This window comes from Chrysemys picta, chromosome 1 (assembly GCF_011386835.1).
Source record: "Chrysemys picta bellii isolate R12L10 chromosome 1, ASM1138683v2, whole genome shotgun sequence".
Taxonomy (NCBI): Eukaryota; Metazoa; Chordata; order Testudines; family Emydidae; genus Chrysemys; species Chrysemys picta.
The window spans coordinates 256,996,056-257,019,721 of record NC_088791.1 but is presented as its reverse complement, the minus strand read 5'-3'; the positions used below and the strand labels follow the sequence as shown (position 1 = coordinate 257,019,721).

The 23,666-nt window shown below is 42.9% G+C and overlaps 1 protein-coding gene across 3 annotated transcripts in view; it reads right to left on the bottom strand.

Annotated features, from left to right (window-relative positions):
* Window positions 1–981: 981 nt before the first annotated feature.
* Window positions 982–23,666, bottom strand: part of STK24 (serine/threonine kinase 24) — a 125,176-nt gene continuing 102,491 nt past the window's right edge. For 2 of the 3 annotated variants that reach the window (XM_065592653.1, XM_065592672.1), the window contains 5 exons: window positions 22,155–22,300; window positions 17,351–17,474; window positions 16,581–16,649; window positions 14,183–14,319; window positions 982–1,958 (listed from right to left, as the gene is read on the bottom strand). In XM_065592653.1, coding sequence (XP_065448725.1) covers window positions 1,922–1,958; window positions 14,183–14,319; window positions 16,581–16,649; window positions 17,351–17,474; window positions 22,155–22,300 — 513 coding nt within the window. In that variant the 3' untranslated portion in view covers window positions 982–1,921. The remainder of the gene's footprint in view (window positions 1,959–14,182; window positions 14,320–16,580; window positions 16,650–17,350; window positions 17,475–22,154; window positions 22,301–23,666) is intronic. The other variant, XM_065592663.1, reaches the window with a different exon arrangement.

Genomic DNA, 23,666 nt, shown 5'->3' with positions numbered 1-23,666 from the left:
TATGCCACCCACAACACTACCACTACATATTCTCAAATGGTAGAACTGACTCTCTGTTGATTTCTGCATTGAAAAGGGTAAATTCCTCATTTCACTGCATCAAGATTCAAATGCACATTTCCAGTTAGTAAAGGGGCAGTTGTGTGTTTATTTCCTCTAGATTAAACTATGTCTTCATAGCTTGAAGAGCACACAAAATACTACATAATCATTAAAATGATAATTAAGTTGAGAGGGTTGAAAAACAGCTCTTTAGTTCATTATATAGGAACCACACCGTTTAACAATCAGCCTTTCCCTGGCAAAATTATGCTATAGGCTGGCAGGTATAGTGTATCTACGTTATTCATTTATTTCATTCGCTTCCAAGAGTCATTTGTTTTCTAGTTCTAAAATAATGTGAGAACAGATAACTAGAGATCTGACAATTACATTGCATCAAAAATACACACCTGACGTGTAATTATCAATTTGTGGAGTAAAACAAGACAAAATCCTCCCTCTCCTGCCTACCAAAGAAACAAATTACTTATTTCTGCCCTTGGTAAAGCAAACGATACTAAACTATATAGTAAATACCACGAAGAGATGTCACTTCACAAAATACATACAACTACCATTTCCAAGGAGACTGAAACACTTAATAAAGTTATTCAGAAGTGACCACAGCAGTGCTGGAGATTTTCATTTCAACCGATCAAAATTCACATACTTTTTTGTGATAGAGATTATGGAATACTCTGTACTTTGGGCCCAATCCTGCAATACTGATGTCTGTAACTCCCATCAGTTTCAATAGGAGATGCATAGACTTAAGGACTACAGAATTGGGCCTTTCTATATACTGATAAATTCAATTTTTTTCCTTTTACTCCCCGAGACAATTTCATTTTATAATTAAAAACAGCTGCCCTGTCTATGAAACATTTATCCACTCTCTGAAAGCCAAGGTTGTAAGATATTTCAAGATTTCAAAATATATGTAGGTTATAAAATTTATTTATGTAAGCATTCAGATATGTATAGATGTAAAAGGTATTTAGATTTCACAACAAGCTTCAACAAGTATATATTACTAAACCTGGACAATACATATGATTCAGAATCTACACGGGCACAATTTAAAACTGAAATGTAAAAGTGAAAAAATTCTGTAGGGAAAAAATAAACAATTTAAAGCTTTATATGAGACAAGATGTGTTAAATTTAAATAAACCAAAAGTAGTACCATAATCAGAAAGCCAGCTTCCAAGTGTAAAAAAGAGAGGGATGCAGGACAAATGAGGAAATTTGGATACGCTGAGGTACAAATAGGAGATTTCCATAATAGGGCATTTACTATCTTTTCATGGTGAACCCGTCAAATACAAAATCAAACCAAAATCACTTGTCACATAATTGTAATTTTACATGTAATAAAGGCAACGCAATACTCAGTTATGGCCTGTCAAATATTTACCTCACTAACATTATCTACAGAAGATTTGGTCATTTTGTACACAGTGACTCCTTATACAGGTTTAAAGGGTTTCAGTACAAAAATGACACTATATACAAATCTGTACACAAATCCAACAGAACGCTTTTCTATCTCCCAAAGGAGTTATCTTAAAGCAAAATACCTGAGATTTCACAATATCTTCAGTGTCCTTATCACAAACGTAAATATACATTGCAGATGTCATAAAAAGACACTTCTCCCTTAAATATGTGCATTATGGTTAAAAAAAACTATAGCTTTAAGGAGCTGAAAAACAACACCCCATCTGAGAGACTTCATTTTTGCTGTTGCACATTCAGGAATGTCCTTTCACTGAAGAACACTCCATTTATTGAGCGGTAGATCAACATTAAAGAGCACTTCCTCAATGCAGACACCACAGGATGGCCTGTTGACTTTGAAAAATTCAAAACCAATACTTCAGTGAGACGAAGTATTTCCTCCAGTTAGTGAATATCTGGAGAAGAAAAGAAATGGTTATTTTTGGTCACTTTCAAACTCTTGTTACATAACAAAGAACGATTAAAAAGTCATTAAATTGTGCTGTAAGTAGGAACTTAAAGCTTTCTTCCTTTCAGGATCATACTTTGACACTCTGACTTTAAAAAAAAAAACAAGCTACAGACCTGAATATCATATAAATAAGACATTGCAAGTGCATAACTATGGTTCTGTTCACCAGAATGACAACAATCAATCCTCAAATGTCTTTTAATCGGCACACAATCATTTAATAAATCCTGTGTGTTTTCATTCAAATCCCCTACCTTGGGAAACTTGGTATCTCAGCCACCTCAAAGTGTTCTGGGGCAGGAAAAAGTTTTTGAACTAGACCTTCCTCCCTCCCACCAAAAGAAAAAATAGCTTTGCCATTCCAAAGCTATTTGGGGGGGAGGGTGTGGGGGTGGAGAGGGGAAGAAAAGTTTAATACATTAAGTTTCACTAAATTTTAAAGAATATTAGAGACCAGAATATGCTCTTTCTAATCACTACACCAGAACCCGTTTAAGAATTTCTACTGTTCCTCGGTACTCACCACAACTCGCTAGGGCTAGGTATTGTACTTTAAAATATAAAATCTTGTTAATGGCAACAATTATCGTGATCACCAGTGAAAAGATAGTTTTAGACATTAAAATGTGTAAAGAAAAGAACTTGATACTATAAAAAGACTACACTTTTGTTCAAAGATGTGATCAAATGGCAACAGTATTTAATATTGAGAGTATACTGAAGTGTGCACAAATAAGTGATATCATTTCACCTTTATAGCTGTGTTAGAGAGGAATATCTGAAATTAGTAACTTGGATCATCATTAATGATTTGGATAATGAAGTGAAGAGTATGCTTATAAAATCTGTGGATGACACCAAGTTGGGAGGGATTGCAAGCATTTTGAAGGGCAGGACTAGAATTCAAATGACCTTGACAAACTGGAGAATTGGTCTGAAATCAACAAGATGAAAATCAATAAAAGACAAGTGTAAAGTACTACACTTAGGAAGGAAAACTCAAATGCACAAATACAAAGAACTAGCTAGACTATAGTATTGCAGAAAAGCACCTGTGGGTTATAGTGGATCAAATACAATGCATTTGCAAAAAAGGCTGGTATCGTTCTGGGATGTATTAACAGGAGTGCAATACATAAGACACGGGAAGTTATTGTCCCACTCTACTCGGCACTGGTGACACCTCAGCTGGAGTACAGTGTCCAGTTTTGGGCACCACACTTTGCCAATATCTTTCTTACACTGGAGAGTCCAGAGGAGAGCAACAAAAATTATCAAAGGTTTAGAAAACCTGGTTTCTAAGGGCTATTATACAGTGACCAATTCTTCTCCATGTCCATTGAAGGTAGGACAAGAAGTAATCGGCTTAAACTGCAGCAGGGAAGATTTAGATTAGATAACAGGAAAATCTTTCTAACTATAAGGATAGTTAAGCACTGGAATACATTTCCAAAGGGAGGTTGTGGGAACCCTGTCACAGGGAGGTTTTAAGAACAGGTTAGACAAACACCTGTCAGAGTTCGTCTAGGTATATTTGATCCGACCTCAGGATGGGGAGTTGGACTAGCTGACCTCTCAAGGTGCTTTGCAGTCCTACATTTCTATGATTATCTGAAACTGACAAAAAAGATGAATATGCCTGAAAAAGCCTTTTATTCAAATGCAAAAATATTTTTCTGATGGAAGTTTAGTTTTAAAGTCTTGAAATAATTTTTTGTAAAGACTTTTTGATCAAACTCTCAGGCTTACTCAGCTTCAATCTGCTAACAGAGCATGGACAGCAGATTATCCTACACAGAGGGGGTTAAAAATTATGCACAGTCTCAGATAAAGCTTTTCAATTTTTCTTATGACAGCAGGGTCAACTTAATAAAGTTGATAAACTTTATAAACTTAAAAAGTGGTCAACTTAATAAAAATTATTTTAAAATGTATGGCAATAAAAATTGAAAATGTAATTAAAAAAAGAAAGAAGAACTGATTTTATGTTTTAGGAAAAAACGGTTACTCACCTTCTCGTAACTGTTGTTCTTCGAGATGTGTTGTTCATGTCCATTCCAAGCAGGTGTGCGCACGCCGCGTGCACGCCAGCCAGAAGATTTTACTATAGCAGCGTCCGTAGGGTCGGCTTCGGTGCCCCCCGGAGTGGCGCCTTCATGGCGCTGTATGTAGGGGCCAACCGACCCTCCACCCCCTCAGTTCCTTCTTGCCGATACGCCGACAGAGGGGAAGGAGGGTGGGTATTGGAATGGACATGAACAACACATCTCGAAGAACAACAGTTACGAGAAGGTGAGTAATCGTTTTTTTTTCTTCGAGTGATTGTTCATGTCCATTCCAAGCAGGTGACTCACAAGCCTGAATCTAGGCGGTGGGGTCGGAGGTTACTGCAGACTGGAGGACTGTGCGGCCAAAAGCAGCATCATCTCTGGCCTGGTGTATGATGGCGTAGTGCGCCGTAAAGGTGTGGATTGAGGACCAGGTGGCCGCTCTACAAATTTCCTGCGTCGGCATCCGGGCCAGGAACGCAGCGGAAGACGCCAGCGCTCTTGTGGAGTGGGCCGTGATAGGCAGGGCTGGTATATTGGCCCGACTGTAGCACTCCCGGATGCAGGTTCTGATCCAAGCCGAAATTCGCTGTGACGTGACCGGTAGCCCTTTTATCCTGTCGGCCACAGCAAAGAAAAGTTGGGTTGACTTCCTGAAGGACCTCGTCCTTTCGATATAGAAAGCGAGAGCCCTGCGAACATCGAGGGAATGCAACCTACGCTCCCTCGTAGAGGAGTGTGGTTTCGGATAAAAGACTGGGAGAAAAATGTCTTGACCCATGTGAAAAGGGGAAACCACCTTAGGCAGGAACACTGGGTGCGGCCTGAGTTGGACCTTGTCCTTGTGGAAGACGGTGTACGGGGGTTCAGATGTTAGAGCTCTGAGTTCAGACACCCTCTGGGCTGATGTGATAGCCACCAAGAATGCGACCTAATATGAAAGATATAACAGCGAGCACGAACCCAGCGGCTCGAAGGGGGGCCCTGTGAGGACGGACAGGACCAAATTGAGGTCCCAAGCCGGGACAGGTTGGCGGATGTGTGGGAACAGTCTGTCAAGGTCCTTGAGGAACCGGGTAACGAGTGGGTTCGCAAACACAGAGGTACCCCCCTGTCCCGGGTGGAACGCCGAGATTGCAGCAAGGTGTACTCAAACCGACAAGAGAGTTAGTCCCAGATGTCTCAGATGTAGCAAATAGTCCAATATGAGAGGGACCGGGGTGAGCAAGGGGGCCTGACCCCATTGTGTGGCCCAGAGGGAGAAGCGCTTTCACTTGGCCAAGTACGTGGTCCTTGTAGAGGGTTTCCTGCTACCCAGAAGGACCTGCCTGACCTGATGAGAGCATTGCAACTCCACCGGGTTTAGCCATGGAGCATCCAGGCCGTAAGGTGGAGCGACTCCAGGTTCCGGTGAAGCAGGTGACTGCGATCCTGTGTGATCAAGTCCGGCAGTAGGGGCAACCTGAGTGGCTCCCGCATAGATATGTGCAGGAGAAACGTGTACCAGTGCTGGCGCAGCCACGCCGGCGCTATCAGGATGAGCCGCGCGTGATCTCTGCGGGCCTTGAGGATTACTCGGTGAATCATGGGAATCGGGGGAAAGGCATAAAATAGCCCGTCTGCCCAAGAAAGGAGAAAGGCGTCTGTTAGGGACCCCGGACTGTGTCCCCTGAGGGAGCAGAATTGTTGACACTTCCTGTTCTTGGTGGAGGCAAACAGGTCCACCTGGGGATGACCCCAGAGCCAGAAAATTGAGAGAACTATATCCCAGCGGATAGACCACTCGTGACCTGGAACGAGTGGCTGAGTGTGTCCGCGAGCCCGTTTTGCGCCCCCGGGAGGTAGGATGCTGTCAGGTGAATGACGTTCTGTACGCAAAAGTCCCATAATGCGACGGCTTCCCGGCAAAGGGGAGAGGAGTGAGCACCACCCTGTTTGTTGATATAGAACATCGTTGGAGTATTGTCCGTGAGGACAGAAACGCATCTGCCTGCCAGCTGGGATTTGAAGGCTATGCATGCGAGGTGCACAGCTCGTAATTCCCTGACATTGATGTGGAGCGAAAGGTCCTCTCGTGACCAAAGGCCTTGGGTTCTGAGATCGTCCAAAGGAGCACCCCATCCCCGATCCAATGCGTCCGTTACCAGGGAGAGGGAGGGTTCGGGGTCAAGGAAAGGAACTCCTGCGCAGACCACCCGTGGGTCGAGCCACCATTGAAGGGAGTCCAGTACCGGCCAAGGTAACGTCACCAACGACTCTAGGGAGTCCCTGACTGGCCGATAAACCCATGCCAACCAAGACTGGAGTGGGCGCAGTCTGAGTCTGGCGTGTCTCACCACGTAGGTACATGCTGCCATGTGCCCTAGTAATTTGAGGCAGCCTCTTGCTGTGGTGGTGGGGAAATATTGGAGGCCAAGGGTAATGTTGGATATAGTCCGGAATCTGGCATCTGGGAGATATGCCCTGGCGTGTGTCCAGAACCGCTCCTATGAATTCGATTTTTTGGGTTGGAGATAGTGTGGACTTGGCCTCGTTGAGTAAGAGGCTGAGCTCGAGGAAGGTTTGCCTGGCAAAGACCACCTGAGCCTCCACTTGCGCTCTGGTCCTGCCCTTGATGAGCCAATCGTCCAGGTAGGGAAACACCTGGATCCCGTGTCTGCGTAGGAAGGCAGCCATGACTGCCATGCACTTCGTGAAGACCCTTGGGGCCGCTGACAGTCCAAAGGGCAGAACCCTAAATTGTAGATGAGCATTGCCCACGAGAAACCTGAGGTAATGTCTGTGCCGAGGGATTATCGCAATATGAAAGTATGCGTCCTTTAAGTCGAGGGCGGCATACCAGTCTCCTGGATCCATGGAAGGAATGATGAGAGACAGGGAGAGCATGCGGAACTTGAGCTTCTTCACAAACTTGTTGAGACCGCGCAAGTCTAGAATGGGTCTGAGGCCCCCTTTCGCTTTCGGTATTAGGAAATATCGAGAATAGAAGCCCTTGCCCCGTAGCTCCTGAGGAGCCTCCTCTACTGCCCCTGATGCAAGGAGGGACTGAACTTCTTGAAGTAGAAGTTGCTCGTGAGAAGGGTCCCTGAAGAGGGACGGGGAGGGGGGCTGGTGGGGCGGGAGGGAGGAAAACTGGATAGAGTATCCCTCCTCTACCGTGTGAAGCACCCAAGCGTTGGACGTGATCCGGGCCCACGCACGATAGAAGGGGGACAGACGTGACAAAAAGGTAAGGGTGGTAGGATCCAGAGTTCTGACCGGTAGGTTGTCCTCGACCGGGCCATCAAAATGGTGATCTAGGCCCCTGTGTAAGCCTTGGTTGGGTAGAAGACTGGCCGAAGGGCTGTTGTTGTTGCCTCCGCCTGCCAGCCCTTGGCCTTCTGCGCGAGGCATCCCCTCGATTTTGAGGTTGGTACAGCCGAGGGGCCTGCGGTGGCCTAAACGGTCTACGCTGGGTGACAGGGGTGTGGAGGCCTAGTGAACGGAGGGTGGTCCGTGAGTCCTTTAGGCTATGAAGCCTCTTATCGGTTTTCTCTGAGAAGAGCGTGGGTCCTTCGAAAGGGAGGTCCTGGATCGTTTGTTGGACCTCATGAGGGAGGCCGGACACTTGAAGCCAGGCTCCACGCCTCATGACCAGACCAGTCGCCAATGTGCGTGAAGCTGAATCGGCCGTGTCCAGGGCCGCCTGTAGAGAAACCGGGTAATCAATCTTCCCTCCTCAACCAGGGCGGAAAACTCAGTTTGCGACTCCTGCGGAAGGAGGTCCATGAACCTAGACAAAGCCGAGCACGTGTTGTGTCCATACCGGCTCACTATGGCTTGCTGATTGGCAATGCGCAACTGCAGGCCCCCCGTTGAATAAACCTTGCGCCCGAACAGGTCCAACTTTTTGGCCTCTCTATTTTTAGGCGTAGCCCCTTGAAACCCCTGCCGTTCCCTCCGGTTGGCAGCATCCACCACTAGGGAATCTGGGGGAGGGTGTGTATAAAGATGTTCATAGCCCTTGGTTGGAACGAAATATCGCCTCTCAGTCCTTTTGGCCATAGGAGCCAATGAGGCAGGGGTTTGCCACGAGGTGCGGGCTGTGTCCGTAATGGTCTTTATGAGAGGTAGGGCTACCCTGAATGGGCCTGACAGGGTCAGGATATCACTCACCGGATCCGTGTCTACCTCGATCTCCTCAGTCTGGATCGAGAGGCTTTGGGCTGCTCGAGTAAGCAGTTGTTGGAGGATCCTATTGTCCTCCAAGGCCGGTGCTACTGAGGTTCCTGCTACCGCCTCGTCCGGAGATGAGGAGGAAGAGATCCCTTGAAGAGGGCCTTCATCTACCTCTTCTCCCTCCACGAGGGCCTGCGGCACACGGTACTCAGGCTGCGTGGCCGGTGCAGACTCGGGATGCGGCACCGCGGTCGGTACCGGGGTCAACACCGAGCGACAAGGCGTGCTGGATGGTGCCTGCGGTGTTGGGAGCAAGGTCCCAGTCGGTGCCGTCGTCTGGGTAGGCGGTGCCGTGTCACTTTGTGGCACACTCCTGTCAGACGGCGGTGCTGATGGTGGTGGCATTAGCGGCGGTACCGCGGACGCCGAAGAGACAGATGCAACTCGTGAGCGGGGTCCGTATGCCTGACCCACTGACTGGTGGTAGGCCCACGGCGTCCAGAATGGCCACTGGGGGGGCGGTTGCCACTGCTGCTGCTGCCACTGTGGTGGGTATGGCAGGGCACTCGTACGCAAGGACGATTGCCTACCGTTCGATCTGTTAGAGCGATACGAGTCTGCCTCCGAGTCCGAAGTTTCCGAGTAGGAGGACATAGGAGGCGTGGTACCCACTGTCGCCGTAGAGGGTGCTGTCTGCACCGGTGCCGCTAGAGTGGCGCGGCGCGGGGAACGCGGCGAGAGCAATGCCGGCTTACCCCTAGATTGATAATGGGGCCGAGTGGTAGCCGAAGGTTCTCTGCACCGGTGCGGCGACTCCAGCACCGGGAGGTTCAAGAGGTCTGAGGCGGCCTCGAACGCCTCCGGCGTCGATGGGAGGCGCACTTCCTCCATTGTGTCCGGGGATCTGGGCCTTTCCGGACTCGACCGTACCCTCTCCGGGGCGGGAGTCAACGGGATGGCTAGGTGGGTCTGTGGCACGAGTTGTCCTGCAGTAGACATGGATGGCGCAGGCCCTTTAGAGTCCCGGTGTGGAGAACGATCCCTCACCGGACTGTTCTTTTTAACCGGCACCGGCGATGGGGAACGGTGTCTCATAGAGGCCGGTTTCTTGTGCGCCGACTCTCTCCAGTGCCGAGGTTTGGCGGCCTTGGCCTCACAACTCATCGCCGGAGCACTGCGCGCCAAGGATGAAGTGCTTGGTGCCGTCTCAGTAGGCCTGGGATCTGATTGCGGTCACAGGGCCGTCTCCATTAGGAGGACTTTAAGTCTCTGCTCTCTATCTTTGAGAGTCCTGGGGCGAAAAGCCCTGCAGATACTGCACCTGTCTTTTTGGTGGCTCTTACCTAGGCACCTCAAGCACGAAGAGTGCAGGTCACTCTTCGGCATGAATTTCCCGCAGTCCAGGCAGAGTTTGAACCCCAGGGACCCGGGCATGCCCCAGCGGGGCGACGAAAACTTGGGGAAACCCCCCCCAAGTAACAACTAACTAAGCTAACACTTAACAACAAACTAACTAACTATTTACAACAACGACGGAACACTGCTACGATTGCTGAAGAGCAAGTAAAGTTCCAGCTATCCGTCACCGGCAGTAAGAAGGAACTGAGGGGGTGGAGGGTCGGCTGGCCCCTATATACAGCGCCATGAAGGCGCCACTCCAGGGGGCGCCAAAGCCGACCCCACAGACGCTGCTATAGTAAAATCTTTTGGCTGGCGTACACGCGGCGCGCACACACCTGCTTGGAATGGACATGAACAATCACTCGAAGAAGAATATTAATTATTTTTAACTACAAAATCATTGCGTTAATTACAGTATCATTAAATGAGTAATAATGCAATGAATTTCTTTGAAGTAATTTATACAGCACCATAAAATTAAATAGCAATGTGCAAATGCAGGTAAAGATAGTCCCTACTGCAAAGAGTTTACAATCACAGTAAGATAAGAAAAAAGACAAGACCCTGAACAACAGATAAAGTATTATTAAGTAAAGTAAGATAAAGCAAGTATTATTGATGAGAAGAGGGATTGTCTGAAGGTGTGAGTATAACAGAGGGATTCAGATGAGGAGTTAGAGGGTTGGTTAAGGGATATGTATTAAATAGGGCTGTTGATTAATCACAGTTAATTCACGCGATTAACTAAAACAATTAATCGCAATTAATCACGGTTTAATCGCACTGTTAAACAATAGAATACCAATTGAAATTTATTGAATATTTTGGATGTTTTTCTACATTTTCAAATATATTGATTTCTATTACAACACAGAATACAAAGTGTACAGTGCTCACTTATAGTATATTTGATTACAAATAGTTGCACTGTAAAAATGATAAATAAAAGAAATTGTATTTTTCAATTCACCTCATACAAGTACTGTAGTGCAATCTCTTTATCATGAAAGTACAACTTAATTTTTTTTTGTTACATAATTGCACTCAAAAACAAAACAATGTAAAACTTTAGAGCCTACAAGTCCACTCAGTCTTATTTAGCCAATCGCTAACACAAAAAGGTTTGTTTACATTTACAGGAGATAATGCTGCCCACTTCTTAATTACAATGTCACCTGAAAGTGAGAACAGGCGCTTGTATGACACTGTTGTAAGATATTTACGTGCCAGATGCGCTAAAGATTCATATGCCTATTGATGCTTCGGCAACCATTCCAGAGGAAATGCTTCCATGCTGATGACGCTCATTAAAAAAATGTGTTAATTAAATTTGTGACTGAACTCCTTGGGGGAGAATTGTATGCCTCCTGCTCTGGTTTACCCATATTCTGCAATATATTTCATGTTACAGCAGTCTCGGATCATGACTCAGCACATATTATTCATTTTAAGAACACTTCCGTTGCAAAATTTGACAAAATGCAAAGAAGGTACCAATGTGAAATTTCTAAAGATAGCTACAGCACTTGGTCCAAGATTTAAGAATTTGAAGTGCCTTCCAAAATCTTAGAAGGATTAGGTGTGGAGCATGCTTTCAGAAGTCTTAAAAAAGCAACACTCCAATGCGGAAATTACAGAACCTGAACCACCAAAAAAGAAAATCAACCTTCTGGTAGTGCCATCTGACTCAGATGATGAAAATGAACATGCGTCGGTCCACACTGCTTTGGACGGCTATTGAGCAGAACCTGTCATCAGCATGGACACGTGTCCTCTGGAATAGTGGCTGAAGCATGAAGGGACATGAATCTTTACTTCATCTGGCACGTAAATATCTTGCGACGCCGGCTACAAACAGTGCCATGCAAATGCATTCTCTTTTTCAGGTGACACTGTAAACAAGAAACGGGCAGCATTATCTTCTGCAAATGTAAACAAACTTGTTTGTCTGATGGACTGGCTGACCAAGAAGTAGGACTGATTGGATTTGTAGGCTCTAAAGTTTGACATTGTTTTATTTTTGAATGCAGGTTTTTTTTGTACATAATTCTACATTTTTAAGTTCAACTTTCATGATAAAGAGATTGCACTACAGTACTTGTATTAGGTAAATTGAAAAATACTATTTCTTTTGTTTTTTACAGTGCAAATATTTGTAATCAAAAATAAATATTAACAGAGTACTGTACCACTTTGTATTCTGTGTTGCAATTGAAATCAATATATTTGAAAATGTAGAAAACATTCAAAAGTATTTAAATCAAAGGTATTCCATTATTAACAGCACAATTAATCGCGATTAATTTTTTTAATCACTTGACAGCCCTAGTATTGTATATTAATTCTTTATACTTGTTTCTTATAATTATAGACAAACATATTACAACTCAAATTCTTCCTGTACGAAATTTGGCTTATGTCAATACAGTACAAAAACTGATTAGCTGATGTACATATTTAGCTGTGAAATATACATTTTCCAGAGGTTTTTATACACAGCATTTCCTACTGTTTGAAATATTCTGATAGAGGGTTGGTTTCTGTATGACTCATCTGCTGCTGCAATGCACAGGTGCATGAGGTCATGCTCAGCAACATCCTTTGTCCTTAATATTCATTTAATATGGCTTTTTTTTTTTTTTTTTTTTTTTTTTTTTTTAAGGTGACTGGTTTTGTTCATTCTCTAGACAAGTTTACTATGAATAAACTTGAACTGCATCAAACAGATTTACACTAGACTTTATAAAGCAATTACATATTTTACCAAATTTGCATTTGTTTTTAATTTTACTAGTAAACATACAGTGGTTGGTCCTACAGAAACTCTCTGAAACAACATGTATAATTCATCCCATTACAGCCATGGATGTTCAGTTACTATCAATATATTTGGGGATTTCTGTAAAAAACTCAAAACTTAATTTTAGTTTAAGTGGCCCTTTTTAAATTATGTAGAACTTTATTTATAAAGAAATAATCAATTTCAATATACAAATTTAAATTCAACCATAATTACGTTTCTCAAACCAGAGTATGAACAAATGCTTCACATCTAGAAATATTAATGGTTTCTTCATTAAACTCCACTTAAGATGGAACCCAAGACATACTGGTATATTGCCAAAACAGATGTATATTATATTATAACTGTGGGTTACAGGCATTGAGATTATTTAAAAAAAAAAAAAAGTATATTATTATACAAGCACACTAAGGGCTCAATTTGCATACCCTTAATCACAAGTGGTCTTTAACTTTAATGAGATTGCTTAGACGAGTAAGAACTATTTACATGAGCACCCAGATCCTAAAAACAAGAGTATCTGCATTAAGGCAGAAGAATTTAAAACAATGAGGCAAAAAATATGGAGGTCCAAAAATCAAGGGAACCATAGTTATTCATATCCACAACTTACTACTTTTATGTTAAGATGGAAGACTTTTTGAAAATTTGTTGATATGTTTATACAATCTCTGTCATGCAAGATTGTTCCAGCAGCAGTCTGAAGACAATAAACCTTGAAACACTGGCTTAACCTCAATGAGCATTTTCCTTGTGATGAAAGGGGAAAAAATGTATTAAGTTAAACATATTGGACAACGCTAATGAACATTATTGTGCACTCTGCATAGTATTTTTTTTAAATTGCTTTCAACTATTATCCTGTTTTTTTTGGTTGTTTTTTTAAATATTGGTAAAGTGCACACAATTCATTGATGTATCCTTATTAGACCACTTTGAAACATATTTCTTTTGGGCACTAGTTATTTTAGCAACTAAAGAGATTTAGTTTGAACTTTTCCAAAATTACACTTTTGGACAGAACTCAAGAGTGGAAAGAGAATGATTCACAAGTTCACAACCAGAAAAGAAGAGGGTTTTAAAATGCAAACAGTTTTTACCTTTAATTATAGTGGGCACAACAGCACTTTCTATTTTATTTTCATGTAATATTTAATACACCCCACACACACATTTCCATTGAGCTAGTATCTTGAAATTTGGAATCCACATTCATTGTAGGCCAATGAGTAAAGGAAATTTCCAAATCTGATATTTGATCTCTTCCTTTTCTACCAGGAGACAGCAGAGGTCAATAGTCATGAATGTAAACTATTCAAGTACTCTTTTTAAAATACACACACACACACACACACACACACACACACACCCCACTAATCACTCTCTCCTGGGACTATATCCCACATTGAAAATCTCTGAGCAGTTTCATATACCTACCATTTAAAATGTAACTCATGGTAGTGTTCTTTTTCTGGTTTGGCTTTGCAGACAACACATTCAACATACAGTATGCAGTGTGTGAAAGTGAGTTTATATAGTGAAGACAGGAAAAAGAAATTTAAGTTCCTGATAGGCTGAGAATTTTTCTATTAAACAATTAAATTTTCATAAACAAAGTAAAAGCACATCAGAAAATATTTTATCTTTATAATACAGAAATATCAGTCGGCACTTGTATTTTACAAAATACTTGGCAAATATTAAAGTAAGTCTTGCAATTTTCTGTAAGTCATAATACAAAGATATTTTTATTGTTACCTCTGAAGCCTCTGTACAAGCTGCGACACCATGGTATCTGAAATGCCTGGACAAGCCTCCTCAGCTAAATAAATAGCTTCTCTCAGTTCTTCTATGGACCCCATGTTGTCACCATATGCCTGACTTTTCTCTTTCAACTAAAAAAATGGTAAAACTACATTAACAATGTAATTATCTGCCAAATATTTGAACATGTAATATTATGTATTGATTTCTATGTTTCCACAGAGCTAGACTCCTGAGAATTAGTACATTCATTTTTTTTAAATGTTATCATAAAAAGTCTAGCTATAGAAACACACTATTTGTAACGTGAGATTTTTATCACAGGCCACTAAAAGAGCAGTCTAAGCATTCACAAAAATAAAGTGGTCATGTGGGATGTGAAACCCCTAACCCAAGAAACCAAGGATTATCTGAGGTCACCGGCAATTCTATTTTCCAGATTTTAGAAAGGTGCTGTTGCGTACAAAGTAAGAGTTAGTCTTACTAATTTTGTACTACACTTTGTACTTTCATAGGACCTTCCATGTGAGGATTTCACAGCACTTTAAAATGTTAGTTCGCTGAGTGTCTGTTACACAATAACTTTGAACATTGCAGCTGACCAATTCTAAAATTTCAGTGAATGTTCTAGGTCTCACTGGACAGAATCCTATTTATTTTGGTTCAAATCAGAATACTGGAAAAAGCCTAGGTCAGAGGAAAATCAGGTCCCCCACACTCCCTGATGCTGCAGGAATGGAATCTGCTGCTGCCTACACATGAGAAGCAGCAGCTTAACTGGCTGCATTGGGAGTGTCTGTAGGTTGGATTCTAATAGGAATCAAAGAATCTTACAGACAGAGTGTGTAAGGAGCTAAATGGAGATAAAAGAGTGGAGTAGCAGGGAACACATGAGGGAGAAGTGGAAGCAGGAGGGAAGAGAGAGATGAGGCAGTGGTGATGGGGGGAAACAGGGACCCAGAGGGGAGTGAGGAAGTGGACTTGCTCTTAGGGGGAAGAGAGGATGACTAAGCAGAGACCCACAAGGAAATCAAGTGGTGAGGAGTGGTGGTGATGGGGGATGCAGGAATCCAGAGGTGGGGAGCCAGGTGTGTGGCTGTGAAAGCAGGAAACCAGAATAGGGAGAGTGGAAATTGGGGAGGGGAAAAAAGCAGGGCCCCAGAGGGAGGGCAGAAATGGGATGGGGAAACTGCAGTTCTGGGAAAGGAGGGAAATACACACACACACACACACAGTGCCCCTGCCATGAGAGAAATGGGATGAAATGCAGTCCATGACATGGGGGTAGGAAGAAAAGATGGGAACAGACAGAATCCCTGGCATGAGAGATGGGGGGAGGGGAGCAGCAGGGAGCCCCTGAAATAGAGGGGCATAGGAGGGTGGCACACAGGGAACTTGTGGAGGGGAACAGAAGAATGGAAGGAGCCTCTGGAGTGTGCAATTCACTCAGCCTACAAGCGTCCAACCCCTAATAAATTTAAGACCCAACATCCCCATGAGGAAGGAAAATGCTATTCACCATTTTACAGATGAGACTGACAAGTCGACTCTCCGCTGAGTCTGAATAAGCTCTGGTGCAGAGACCATTCTTCTGGGTAAGTATCTGCTCTACTGTGTTCAATATGCTTGCTACGTGGCATGGAAACCTTCCAGGAGCCTCCTCAAGACTGGGGCTCCTTTGATTAGGAAAATACTTTTGGAGCCCTCTGTTTTTTCCACCCACAAGGGAAGCACAGTCGTAAAGATTGAAACGTGGTTTAAAAGAAAATCTTGTCCTTATTCTACAGCAATGCTAGGGTAGGAAAGGACTGCTTAATAATATCAAATACAGTTCTATAGATTTTTTTTTAAAGTAACTGACTCTATATTATGTCTGTATTCCCCTTCATATGTAAATACACTTATAAAAAATTAAAGAACCATTCTACAGAATATCTGCATAAAATAGTTTGTTAGATTCCAGTACAAGTTCAGCATTTATACTTCAGGGCTTTGAACCTTTTAAACTCTCTTAGCCTAGTCCACCAAGCAGAAGTTGGGGAGAAGTGAGGAGCTGAATGCAGATTAGACAAAAAGACCCAATAATAGGAAAAACTGGTGCACTGCAGTCCAAGCAGTAACACACACCTCCCCTCTTTATTGAATTGTCTCCCAGCTTTATTTTCTCTCCTCATTCTCTTCAATTAGTGTAAGTGATGTGGTTGCTCTGCACAAATGAGCATTGCTGTAAACAAACTAGGAAAGAAACAGATGACATACCAATAAACCAGAATGCTACTGCTGGACCATAAGGAGAGTTAACCTATCAATTACAGTATCCTTGGATATGCCATTCTCCACAGAGACATATATATAGATACTAGAAATAACTAAGTTTTCAGAGGCAGCTTACCTCCACAAATAAAGGAGATATAATTGCAGATAAACACTGAGACAAAGGACGCCTGGGGGTATCTTTTTCCTTTAAGAGAAAAAAAGAGTGTCATCTGTAGAGTGAGTGCGATTAACATTTACATTGTAGCTTCAAAGTAACTCTAACTGAGCCTGAGCTATGCATCCTCATTGCTTTCTATATTTGTTTCATAAAAAAACTAGTTCTAATACACATCTAAACATAAAAATGAGTATGTAAACATGCATACATATGAACTAATTCATGTAGTACATTACGTTTTAATACCATCTATCAAAGTATGTGTAAAGTGATTACATTATGTGTGGGTGTGAATTCAATATGAAGAATGATTAAAGATTAGGATTTTGTACGACAAAAGTGCATTACATAACAATGTTTCTCCAAGAATGTATAGTGAAGCTTACTAAAAATGAAAAGGTTCTGATCTTACTCCCAATGTCTTGACACACGCAGGTACAAAATGCTAAGTCAACCATAATAAAACATATAAAAACAACATCACACGTATTTACAAAAAATCAAACTGTAAGAATGAAAAAGTATTACAGGATGAAATCAATTTGATAAGAGCTGTGCAATATAAGCAACAACTGTAATCTACATAATTTAAAAGTCTTTTTGCAGATTTTTAAATATTTAAACTGTCAAAGGAGTATCTTAAGTGAAACAAAAATTGAAAAAATGTTGGATGACTAAACTAGATTCGTATGTTTAGATGTAGATCTTTCAGCATTAAACATTAATACCTTATTACTTTCTAGTTCCTGTGGCTGGGCTGCTCCATTCTCTACATTCTTGGGGTCTTTTTCTCTGATTGTAAAGATCCAGTCCCCTGACTCACGACCGCCTGTGGCCTGGCCATCGGTTTCACTTTTAAAAAAAATACTAAGACATTTCAGAATTTTTCCTTTACTACATTAGTAATATTGATTTAGTAATGCCAAAATAAGCTTAAAACCTTCACATTTGAGAGTGAATTTAGAACACCATGCTTCTCAGGCCAGTGAAAACAAGGCATGTGGTAAGAATGATTAGGTTGGGTCTTAAGTAAAGATTTTGTTTAAATATTGAACAAAGATGTTTTTCTGTATTAAATAAAGATTAAGGAGAAAGACATACGTTCATTTACTACCTCTGACAATGGTTTCCCAAACTGTATGACACCAATGATATTACTTTTTAGCAGTATAACAAATGCCAGCAGAGGGCTCCAAATTACTGGAAAGTTGGCAAAAGTTTTTGGAAAGTTGGAACACATAATTCAGTCAGTGCTCATTTAGCATTGTAGTAGGCTATGTAGAGAACCCAAATAAGAACGAAGTCAATGTCTTATTTATTTATTTAAATTTAAATAAATATGCCTCTCCAAATGTCTAGAGGCCCAAACATAATTATACAATCAATAAAATTAAATTAAACCTCAGCTGCATTAAAATCATCAGTTCCACAGTAACTCAGCCAACCACCAAGCCAATGCTCCCTTTAAGCTGCACAGCAGTGCATCTTAGGTGGCTGCAAGTGCAGCCAGCACCTACTCTGCCTGCCAGGCCCTCTTGTTGGAACTCATGGTGGGTCCTCTCCGCACCACATAAAGCTTGGGGCCAGCAGGAAGGGTAAAGAGCTTAGTGGGGTGCAGGGGGAGAGGCAGACACTCCCAGCAGGTAGGAGGGCCTGGCCCGCATAGGGTCCTGCTCTGCCTATTGGCCCAGGCGCTCCTTCTGGAACCCACAGAGGCTCCTCTCCGCACCACAGGAAGCCTGAGAGCAGGGAGGGTAAGGAGTGGAGGGGGAGGGAGCCCAGTCAGCCAGCATAGGGTCCCACTCCACCTGCCCGGCCCTCCTGCTGCAACACTTGGCAACTCCTCTCAGCCCAGCAGGGAGCTATAGTGCAGGAAGAGGGGGCCTGTGCAGTTGCTGCTGATGGGGTGGAGGTGCCCAGTTTGTACCCTCCTACATGCTCCAGGCTGTGAAGGCAACTCCCTCCCGGGGGAGGGAGAGGAGAGAAGAGAAGTGGGATTGGATCTGGGGCAGAGAGGGAGGGAAGCAGGGCTCAAGCCAGCAGAGATGGGTAATGAGTGGTTGTGGGGAGGCAGAGAACTAGGAGTTCCACCAGTCTTGCAATTTTTGGGAGCCAGGAGTTAGAATCCTGCACAGATGATATCTTTGGGGAATTCTAAGATACTTATATTGGTGCCATAAGAAAAAGTATTGATTTAAATAGTTTACCAGTGGCATGGTCATAAGTCCTGTTATTCAGTACAGCACCGGAATATAAGATACATTTAAAATAACTTGGTATGATCTTAAACCTCTTCAACTCAATATTTAACAGAATGGAAGATGCCGTGACTAATTACAAACTGACTGGGCAATTTAAATGAACGGATTGGAGAGTCAAAGGTCTATCTAAACATGATGAAAATATGATATGCACAACTCAATACAAACGAAATCTAGAGGAAATGTTGCTCCTTCCTCTTAGTCATCTGGGAAACACATCCTCAGCCTTTTCTAAAAACCTTCTCAAAACAGATTATCTTTTGAAGCATGCCCCTAAAGTTGCCAAATTAGGCAATTTTTGGACCAAGGCAGGGAGCAAGTTCCAGAGTCTCAAAGCCCTCCCAGAGAAAGCCTTTCCAGCTGCTCTCATAATGAGGGGATCTAGCTTGAGTGCTCCTGCTGACTACAGTTGTGGCAATATAACATGGGAAGAGAGGCACTCTCTTATTTAGGGCTTTATAGTTCATAAACACCTTAAACTCTACCCAGAGATCAATGGGCAGACAGTGCAGATCCTGCCATAGTGCCTTAAAGGGGTCCAGAAGCCCTTTATTTCTCAGAAAGGCAATGTGTGCTGGGCTCATTGCAGAAAAAAACCTCAAAGAGTTTGTGTGATTTCTCTGCAATGTCAGAGATTTCAATCTCCAGTGTGTCTACTATCCTCAAAAAGAGGTATTGAAAGGCCTTAAAATCATTTGGTGCTGGTGCCAGGGCCAAGGCAGATGCCTCCTCCTAGACTTCTTTAGGAGGTGAGGTGGAGCACTGGTGTCTCTGTACCTCGGATCCCTGCTCCTCCTGACAGTTGTACATCTGGGGTCTCACCAATGATGCTGTGGAAGAGGGTTATCTTCTCCTCTTCGGGGGTTGCACAGTTCCTTAGAGCTGTAGCCTGTTTTCCACAAGTAGTCCCAAAAGGGCCACAGTGGCGTCCCAAAAGGGCCACAGAGGGGATGGCCAGTATTCGGACTGCAGTTTACCTCTTGCGGAGAGGGGCTAAACCAAAGGCTACAGTGGGTCACAGCGGCAAGTGGATGAACTAGAGACAGCCGATTCCCCCAGAAGGGGGGAGAAAGCGGAGTGGAGCACAGCCAGAGGGCCATGCCCAGAAGAGGATGCTGTGGTCCAGGGAGCGACGCAGGTTTTAGAGGTGGAGTAGAAGTGATGGCAGTGAGACACCACTAGAGAAAGGCGCACCAGCAACCAAGAACTACTTCTCAGCACAACCACCAAGAGGCGCCGAGGTGGTGAGTCCCACCCTGTCACTGCCCATGAGGAAATTAATAATTTTGTCTTCAGATTAGGGTTTGAATAGTATGCAGTAAATGAGACATGGAATCACACATTGAACAATTAGGAAAAAAAAAACAAGATATTGAACTGGTCAGAGAACCACAAACACAGATACATGTGGGACAGAGAAGACTGTTCATGACCATTACAAGATATTGTATCCTTGCTTTGCACTGTTCATGTTTTTCAAATAAGGTGTTAATACACATTGCTTCAAAGCTGTTAACAGTGACATGACAAATCTGCTGCCACCTTGCTCTATCATGGGCTGTTGGTTTCTAGTTGCTGTGGTCAACCTGACATGCTTTCAAGTTTGATTTCAGTGGGTCTTTATACTGTTTGTACTGGCCACCATGAGAAAGGTGTTTGTAGCTGACCATAAAATATAGCCTTGAGTATTCTCAAGTCCGCCATGCCAACGAGATGCCCAGACCAATCAGCTGAACTTTCAGAGCATGCTCTGAATGCCAGATATCCAACGATTAAGGACTTTGATATTGAGAATCCTGTCCAAGCATTTGACCATGTAGACAGACTGAAGACATTTTGAGACATTTACATTTACACAGAACAAGACGCGAGAAAGTGTACAGTATCGAAAAATCCTGCACTTGCAGAGAGATTGACTAAATGATTTCAGTTTGATATTTTTATTCTCTTTATAAAATCTTGAATATAAAATACAATTAGCTTTTTCAATATAAATTATTGGTTTAGAAGTACCCATCAAATGGCAGAATTTCTCAACTCAAATGACCTATTACCTATTATCTTCTCCTTTCCACCAATCACAAAAAGGAGGAAGGAACTAGTAATACTTTATCCTGTTCAGGTTCTTATACTACACTCATCATAGCAGCACGTGAATACCTTCACAGCAGCACTTGTAGAAAATTTATTCTCCATGAGTTCCCCTCTAACATCTTTCATGGCTTCAGTGGATGTACCTACAGTGCCACCGGGAGCAACTATTAATACCCTCTGTTCATGAGCCGAGCCAACCCAATTTTCTTTAGTTCTCCCTAAGGAAAGGAAGTCCCACTGAAAGGCATATTTCCTGAAGGCATTTCTAAAGGTTAAGACACCAGAAAATGATCCCCCTCCTCCTCTTTCTATGCCTCAGAGTGAAGAAGCAGATTTCCATTAATCATCATGACCTTAAGTATATCAATTCCTATAGCCCTAATGACTTGTTGCCAATATTTGGAAGCCTTAATTGTGAACGTCCATACTTTAAAACTGTGCATGTATCGAAATAAGATCTGGGGAAGTGCAAACCATGTCCCAAAAATCCCTAACAAATCATTCAGCAAAACCAAGAAATATCAGACTTGATATTCCTGCTATTTCTAAGGTAAGAAATAAACAGAACAGCACCCCTCCCCCTTTTTAAATTTCCTTTCAGGACCTCTTTAGACAAGATTATCAAAGAAGCATGAGAGAGCAAACCCTCATTTTTTCTCCTTTACAAGTCCCATTTATCTCTAGACGTCTTGGTTTCTTCATGATTTTTAAAGCACCAGGAATGTACTTGCACATTCTTTAGCTTTCAGTTGCTGATACGTACTCTCAATCTTAACTTCAGGTTAATAGAGTTGGTTTAATTTAGTCATGAATATAATTTATTTTTTGTACTTTCTAGTATGACAGAAAACTGTGTGCTGAGCACTGTATGACTGAAACTAACAGTTTGAGATGCCAGAGCAGATGGAGCAAACTGTTTGCAACATGAAATATTACAAAACACACCCTTCCTCAACAAAAAAAGTAGATATTTTATAATTAGTCTTCTTTCACCTTTCTGGGCTTGAAAGCCCTCAAAATATTTCAATTAAGTTTTTAACTTCACATGCCTGGTGAGCCCAATGTTTTTTAAATAAAGAACATCAGCTAACTAGACAAAATGATACACAACTACTTGAGAAAATTCCCCTCCTCTATTCCTGTGTTTACAATTATGTTATAGATTCAACAAACTTACGCATCCGATTCTTCAGAGCTGGAGTCATCCTGGCTCTGTTCAGACTTCCACCTCTTGTGCCTATCAATGAGTTCTGCCAGGTAGGATGTTTTCTTTGCATTTCGTATTATGAATTTGTGTTTCAAGAGCTCCTTTGCTGTTGGTCTCTTAAAAATAAAAATTAATTGTAAGCTACAGTAACTTTTTTTCCTTTATATTTGAGACAGTTGAGATGACTCTCATATCGTGATTTGAAAAACGAAAGAGGAAAACTCATGACAAATAATATAATCAGAAACTTTGATGGCTTAATACTAAACACAGAAACATAGAAATGTAGGGTGGAAGGGACCTAAAGAGGTTATCTAGTCCAGACCAGCACCAAGCATACCTACAACCATTCCTGACAGGAGTTTGTCTAATCTGTTCTTCAAAACTTCTAATGACAGGTTGAAGCTTATTTCAATGCTTAACTATTCTTAAAGTTAGAAAGCTTTTCCTAATATCTAACCTATATCTCCTTTACAAGCTGATTACTTCTTGTCCTACCTTCACAACAACTGATCACCAGCAGTGCAAGTAGTCCAGTACGCCGTGCCAGCAAGCTATTTATAGCTGGTACGGTGTACCGGAAAGACACAGCAGCAGCCCAGCTGGAGGAGAGGGCCGGGGGTTCTGCTCCTTTCCCCGCTGGGAAAGGCAGCGGGGAAAGGAGAATACCGGCAGCTCCTCCAGCTGCTGCCCCCACCTCCGGCCTCGCCCTCCACCGCCCCCGCCCTCCCGCCCTGTCTCCAGAGTTCTGCTCCTTTACCCGCTGCCCCTCCCAGCAGGGAAAGGAGCAGAACTCCCAGCTTCTCCTCCCCCACCCTTCCAGGCATGGAGCTGTGTCTCTGTCTGTGTACTACAGCAGCAGCAGCCCTACCAGACACATCTGCATCATCACAGTCAAGTTTGATTTTATCCCGAACACTAGCGATCGCATTGACAGAAATCTGTCCTTGAGAAAGCTAGGCTCTCTCTGAATCAGTCAATTAGGACTTCTATGAACTCTATCATCTGTGATGGGATAAGACAATTTTTCATAGTTCATGAGAAGACCCTGCTGCTAGAATAGGTAGAGGGAATATTCTAAACTTGATGCCAATTTCTGCTGGGTTCTGTCACATATCACTCAATTGTCCAGGCAGGGTAAATGTGTAAGAAGGGTGTCTTCTGCCTTAGTTGGAGTTGATACACGTAAGGCTTCTTTTAGGAGTTGGTTTATAAATTCCCAGGGACTTTAAGATAACCCTTGAGGGAAAGATGCGCTTCATCTGTTCTCTGGCTGAAGAGGACAATTCCCTCAAAAGGCAAGTCCTCTGTCATGACCAGTATGCCATGAGTAATCCCAAAGCCCACAGCCATGAGGCCCATTTCATACTAATGGCCTTTGCCATCAACGTTGCAGCCATACAGGAACCAGAGTCATCAGCACCAAACTATTGCTGCCGAGGTAACGTGGAGACTGTTGGTCCAGCTGGAGACTTTGCCAGT